The sequence below is a fragment of the Arachis duranensis genome, chromosome 10 (genome assembly GCF_000817695.3).
Source record: "Arachis duranensis cultivar V14167 chromosome 10, aradu.V14167.gnm2.J7QH, whole genome shotgun sequence".
In the NCBI taxonomy this organism is placed as follows: domain Eukaryota; kingdom Viridiplantae; phylum Streptophyta; class Magnoliopsida; order Fabales; family Fabaceae; genus Arachis; species Arachis duranensis.
In genome coordinates, this window is record NC_029781.3 from 76,541,407 (window position 1) to 76,548,365 (window position 6,959).

General features: G+C 33.1%; 1 protein-coding gene across 2 annotated transcripts; it reads left to right on the forward strand.

Annotated features, from left to right (window-relative positions):
• The first annotated feature begins 294 nt into the window (after positions 1–294).
• Positions 295–4,555, forward strand: LOC107470321 (probable serine/threonine-protein kinase At1g54610). Of its 2 annotated transcripts, none has more exons than XM_052255483.1 (7): positions 295–625; positions 1,099–1,383; positions 1,479–1,796; positions 2,531–2,752; positions 2,858–2,961; positions 3,143–3,263; positions 4,443–4,555. In XM_052255483.1, exons 1-7 carry the CDS (start codon positions 338–340, stop codon positions 4,467–4,469), a joined length of 1,365 nt encoding a protein of 454 aa, XP_052111443.1. In that variant the 5' UTR covers positions 295–337; the 3' UTR covers positions 4,470–4,555. The 2 variants fall into 2 exon arrangements, with proteins under 2 accessions (XP_052111443.1, XP_015945195.2); XM_016089709.2 differs by lacking the exon at positions 4,443–4,555 and adding an exon at positions 3,391–3,705.
• The last annotated feature ends 2,404 nt before the right edge of the window (positions 4,556–6,959 follow it).

Sequence of the window (6,959 nt, forward strand, 5' to 3'; positions counted from 1 at the left end):
GTAAAAATTTAACATTATAGCTATATCAATTGGTTTTTTAATTAAATTATTTGTATAAAATAACCAATTTTTTTTAAACCAAATAATAACACATGTCATCTATCCAAAAATAATTTCACGTAAAGTCGGTTGCTGGTGAATTTCTGTCCAAAATAAGAAACCTTATCTTTATATTGACCCTAAAACAAAAGTAGAGAAAGAAATGGATGTGGATATGAAGAGAAGAAGATTTTTAAACCTTATCTTTATATTGACCCAAAATAAGAAGACTTGACCTGTTTGCGTCACGGTCACCAAGAAAGGTTCAAGGAAACATCATCCTTCTAAGTATGTGGATATGAAAAGGGAGAGTAGGAGACAGAGTGTGAAGGAGAATAATAATAATAATATTAAGAATAATTTATCCGGAGCAGTTGAACAGCAGGTTTTGCGAGGTGGAAAAGAAAGTTTGACTGCTACCAAAGAAGAGAAGAAGATTGAGAGAGAAGAGGATGATGAAGAGAAGAATATTGCAGGATATGAATTTGTTGATGGATGGCCAAAGTGGTTGGTTGATAATATCCCAAGATATGTTCTTGATACTCTTGTTCCAAAGAGTGCTGATTCCTATATAAAACTGGGAAAGGTAACAATACTAAGGAGGCATGTCTTAGGTTGTATCTAGACCAACTCTTTTTGGTCAATATTAGCATACTATTTTAAAATTGAGACACACCAAAATTAGCCGCTAAAGTTAAGCACCAGTATAAAATATATATTGGAATACAAATACACATTAAAAATAAATTAAACCACATATGTATTTATACACAAATATTGTGCTGATTTTAGTAGCTGATTTTGATGTACAAATAGCATTTTGTTTAAAATTAAGTTATTTATTTTAAATTTTAGATGCTAACTGATAAGGTTGGCACTTATGGGTACATAGCACTTATCCACCCTCTCTGTCTATATCTCTATACATTCTCACTATGTAATCTAAGTAAGCACCCAATTATAAATATTTAGTTCTAAATTCTAAAAGGTTAATGTTCCCTAACTAAAAATTGGTTAGTGAACTTTTTCTAATAAAAAACTTATAATATATGCATGCAGGTAGGATGTGGAACATATAGCAATGTGTACAAAGCAAGAGATAAGCGAAGTGGGAAGATTGTTGCTTTGAAGAAAGTGAGGTTTGACACGTCGGATCCTGAGAGTATAAAGTTTATGGCGAGAGAGATTATGATACTTCAGACATTAGATCATCCGAATGTGATCAAGCTTGAAGGAGTAGCAACATCAAGAATGCAATACAGTATATATTTGGTTTTTGAGTTCATGCATGCTGACCTTGCACGAATTATAGCCCGATCGGCGGTGAGACTAACTGAACCACAGGTTTGGTTTTAATTAGAAGATGCCATTAGTTGAACTTTCATATATCAATATATAACTTTGTAATAATAGAGTGCTTTATGATTTTGTTGCAAAAGATAAAGTGTTACATGCAAGAACTGCTTTGTGGGCTCCAATACTGTCACGAAAAGGGTGTTATCCACCGAGATATTAAATCTTCAAACTTGTTAGTAGACACAAGAGGGGTGCTGAAAATTGCAGATTTTGGTCTTGCACATTCTTTTGACATCAAATCCAATGGCCCTCTTACAAATAAAGTGGTGACACTTTGGTATAGAGCTCCTGAACTTCTCTTAGGTTCAACTAATTATGGATTTGGAGTTGATCTCTGGAGTGCTGGATGCCTATTGGCTGAAATGTTCGTTGGAAGACCGATAATGCCCGGAAGAACAGAGGTAAAAATAAAATAAAGAATGGATAAAAATAATGCACACTAAATATCTTATATGGATTAATTTTTTTCGTGCTGGATTAAAATACTATGGAAAAAAAAAACACAAAATTATCCACCAAAAATTTAAAATCTCAAAAGTACACATGAAAGATAAATTCCATTCGGTCATGACACATGCTAAGAATGTGATCATTTACATCAATTATCTCAAGGTCATCAGGTGCATCAACATTGTGCCCTTAATAGAGTTCAGAGATATAGGAGATTATGCAGAAAGTGTTGAAGCAGAGGAAACAGAATTATGATCAATGAATGAAATTAAAGAGTATTGTTATTGTTTTATTATCAGTATATATACTAGTGTGGTTCTAACCATCTCACAATAGGAAGTAACAACTAACTGTTCTAACAATTCTCTTATCTGAAATAACAAAAATCAGTTTCCTTGTTTGCTAAGTAACCTCCTTCTTCTTGTTTAGCTCCCAATAAACATGTACAGTAGTACCAACTAGGGAAATAATGTGGCACGTGTGAAGTCCCCTTCATGGTTACACAGATCACTTTGACAAACTGGTGGATATGACTAATGAAATTTATCTTCTATCTGATTTTGGATATATATATTGTAGTTTTTCCTAAAATGAGAAGTCTTAATTGAAATTTGGGAAGAAACAAAAAACATGTCAATTTTGACTTGGATTCTAATTAATAAGTACTTTGATTTGATGTTTGTAGGTTGAACAGCTTCACATGATCTTCAAACTTTGTGGTTCTCCTTCAGATAATTACTATAGAAAACTGAAGCTAACAAGCAGCCATCGTCCGTCACAACGTTACAGACCTAACTATAACGGAAACTTCCCGAACCTTCCTTCGTCTTTCCTTCATCTCTTGGCCACGCTTCTTGATCTTGACCCTTCACACCGTGGCACCGCTGCCTCTGCTCTTCGAAGTGAAGTGAGCCATTTTGATATATTAAGTTTGTTGCAACTAATTAGTTAGTTATGCAAGTTGGTTACGTTTCCTTTTACTCAACTTTAATTTTAACTGATTATTGTATAGTTTTTCAATTCAAGTCCGTTACCGTGCGACCCTTCAGACTTACCAGCAATCTACAATAATAATAATAATGATGAGGATGAACGAATTCATCAAAAGAGACGTAGGTAATCTATTATACATGTAACATCGATAATTATATATTTACTGCATTTAATATTTGTCAATTATTATAGAACTAATTATTGAATGCAAAATAAAATTAATGATAATTAAAAGATATAAAATAAATTAATTTTGGACTGTTGTTTTACTAATTTTTTATTGCGTACCAATTATTATGGATAGACACAGGGTTCCGAAAAGAGGGCAAGTGTCTCAACCCAATACAAATCATGTTAGTCAATTGGAAAAGAACAATCAAACAGCTGAACATTTCAAGAGAGATTCAGAATCGTCCACCAAAGAGGTGAACCAACATATATAATTCACAAATCCACCTTGTTACTTACGTTTAACGAATATATATATATATATATAGAGAGAGAGAGAGAGAAATTAATCATGTTATAATGATAATAAATTGAGACATTCAGGATAAGAAAGAACAAGAGAAGCAGGGGCAAGAAACAGGCACTGTTAGTGCAAGCAGCACATCATGGAGCTTCAAAAATATTATGAACATGAATAATGCATCGTCAATAACATCATCAATTTTTTCTAGTAATGACAAAACTGAAGCACATCCCAATTATGCTCTCTTACATTCATATATAATTGGAGTGATCAATCACAATAATAAGAACGAAGCCAATAATAAATCTCATCAACGTAAAGCGTTGGATCTAAGATTTGATATAGAGAAGCTATCAAATCTTTTTGAATAATCTAAAGTTGAAAGATCTAATTTTGACCCCATTATGTTGAGAAAAGTTTTCTTTTCTTTCTTTTTTTTCTTCTATTGTTATCATTAGTTAGTCTTGCAATATTTTATTATTATTATTATTATTATTATTATTATTATTATTATTATTAAAAAGTGTACAATTTAATGGAGTTTGCGGCTGCTGACTTATGTTTCTTGTCTTTAGATTTGCCTCTTGGAGGAGTAAGTTGTGTAGACAATTACACTTAACATTTTCTTGTATAGAGCATAGGAATTTTTTGGTGTATCGAAAAGAGATACTTTTATTAAAATCTGACCAGCATTTAACTAATAAAAAAATAAGTAATTTTATATTATTGGATGAAATCTCATACCATTAAAAATATTAACAATGACTAATTAATGGTTATAAATCACAAAATTTATTGATCTTCTAGTACTTTTCTATTGAAAATTGTACGTTTAATTTGATACTGATTTTTTATATGGTCGTTAAATTTGAAAATCAATTATTTATTAAGGAGATAATATGAAATGAAAATACTTGGGAGACGATAAAAATCAGTCTAAATTAATTTATACAATTTTTTATTCTATATTCATTAATTATCTTTAAAATAAATATATAAACATTAAATTAAATAAGATGATTTTGAATTATGTTTTTTCAAACATTATTATTCAATATAAAATTAGTTGTTTGTGTAAAAATACAAGGTGAATGTCTCTCTACATAATTTCTTTTTTTGATCGTGTAAATAGGTAATTTTCATTCATGAACAGGACTAATAGTGTCCAAAAAGTAAGATTATAAATATTGATTGGAGCATCTTCCATTCACACTTCATTTGAATTGGTAAGACCCATTTTAGCCGATTTATGAGCTACCTTATTTCCACTTCTTTTTACATGAGAAAACTCTATTGATCTTAAACTAGTTGCTAAATTAAAATAATCAACAATGAACAATCCAAAATAATTATTTTAGCTCTTGTTAGATCTGAGACTTTGGATGACTTCTATATTATCATTCTCTACAATAAGATCAAAGAAGCAACATTGTTGAACTTTTTTTAAACCCATTAAACAAGTCAATGCCTCAGCTTATTGGGAATTAAGGGATAGGTCCCCTTTCCACGTGCTAGCCATTACAATGGCACCAAAATTATCTCTTGCCATTATTCCTATGCCAACCAATCCATTATCTAAAGTAGATGCATCCACATTTATTTTAATGGAATTGGTATGTAGGCAAACCCATCTTTTGGAACTGTTAGAGCTAGGAGGTGGTGATTAGAGTTCAGCATCGGTGATTCTCAACGCAAAAAGAAACTTTTCATGCTTTCTTTTTGCTCGATCAGCTGCTTCCATAGAAGATTTTTCTTTATTCTAAAAAATGAGATGGTTACGACTTGTCCAAAGAGATAGAAGGCAATTGCACAGCAAACTTTGATATTGGGGATTAAGAGATTTCAGCAAAAATTCAATCCACTCTGGTGCTTCCATAGATGGACTTGCAGTCGTTTGAATTGCCAAAGGAGAATGAAACCAAAATTTTCGAGCAAAATTGCAATTTTCGAAGAAGTGAGTTTCAGATTCTTCGTTCTTCCAACAGTGGGGCAGAGGGCAATACAATTGACATCTCTCTTTTGCAAGTTCAATTTTGTTGGCAGTGATTTATTAAGGATTCTCTAAGCACAGTGAATTGCACTGGGGTGGGCTTTTGCTTTCCAAAGTTGTTTCCATCGAGGATCTTCTAGGTTTGGTGATAGCCCACTTCTGTTTCGGAGTTGTTCTTGCTTTATGATCTTGTGATACACATCCTTGACTCGATACTCCCCATTCCTTGAGAATTTCCAATAATATTAATCTTGTTGTGCTGTTACTAGTAGTGGAATTCTTATGATTTGTTGGGTTTCGAACTCCATGAACATGTTCCTGATTTTCATAATAGCCCATCTATTTCCTTCATCATTCGTTAACTCTCTAACAGTTGCATTCTCATCTAAACTATTAATTAAACTCCATATTTCGTGATTGTTCTATTCTGGTAATCATGGTACCCCCAAATCTTTACAGACCTTCCATTTTCTATCTTCCATAGTCCCCTAATTCAAGAATTTTCTTTGCATTCAAAATACTTCTCTATGTATAGCTTGGTGCATAGTCTATTGATGCTTCTAGACAACTGGTTCTAGGATAATGCCTTGTTTTTAGGACTCTTCTAAGGACTCAAGTCTTGTCATTAATCTCCACCCTTGTTTTGCTAAAAGCGCTGAATGAAAGGCCTCAAATTTTTGAAATCCTAGTTCACGTTCTGGTTTGCTAGAACAAAGTTTATCCCAATTGATCTAATGTATCTTCCTTTCGCCATTCCTACTCCCCCAGTAAAATCTTCTTATCATGGCATCTAGGTGTTGGAAAAGTCCTTTGGGTATTTAAAAACATCCCATGATATAAGTAGGAATTGATTGTGCAATCGCTTTTATCAGTGTCTCCTTCCCACTCTTGAGAGTTATTTTTCCTTCCATCCCTTGAGCTTTTTTCAAACTCTCTCCTGGATAAAATAAAAAATTTCATTTTTGAATCTTCCCATGAAAGTGGGCAAGCCCAAGTACTTCGGATGTTGTTGCACCACCTTTATCCCTAACCAGTCTTGGATAAGATTTTGTCTGATAGTAAGCACATTTCGGCTGAAGAAAATTTTTGACTTATCCAAATTGATTCTTTGGCCTCAAGCTATCTGGTATTGGATGAGAACTTCCTTAATACCCTGTATGTCTTGGTCTAATGCTCTGGAGAACAAGATACTATCATCCGCAAAAAATAGGTGGTTTATCTGGGGAGCTTGTCAGGTAACTCTAATACCTCTGATAATCTCGCTGTTTTGGGCCTTGATTAGGAGTCTTGAGAGTACTTCCGCACACAAAAACAAATAGGTAGGAAGATAATGAATCTCCCTGCCTCAAACCCCGTGTTGGTAGAATCGGTGTGCTTGGGATTCCATTGACCAGAATTGAGAAAGTCACTGTCGAGACACATCTTTAGATTAAATTCACCCATCTTTGTGAGAAACCCATTAATATCATAACCTCTTTCAAGAAGTACCATTCTATTTTATCATATGCCTTGACCATATCTAATTTGAGTCCAATGTACCCCTTTTGGCCTGTTACCTTCTTTTTCATGTAATGAAAAATTTCAAACGCCACCAATCCATTATCAGTGATTAACCTGTCCTGCACAAAGGCACTTTGGAACTCTCCAACAATATTCAGA

Excerpts from the sequence above, each read along its gene's own strand:
- LOC107470321 (XM_016089709.2), top strand. The coding sequence starts at position 338 with ATGAAAAGGGAGAGTAGGAGACAGAGTGTGAAGGAGAATAATAATAAT. Across the intron at positions 1,797-2,530 it reads TAATGCCCGGAAGAACAGAG|GTTGAACAGCTTCACATGAT; the intron begins GTAAAAATAAAA and ends TGATGTTTGTAG. Across the intron at positions 2,962-3,142 it reads ATTCATCAAAAGAGACGTAG|ACACAGGGTTCCGAAAAGAG; the intron begins GTAATCTATTAT and ends TATTATGGATAG.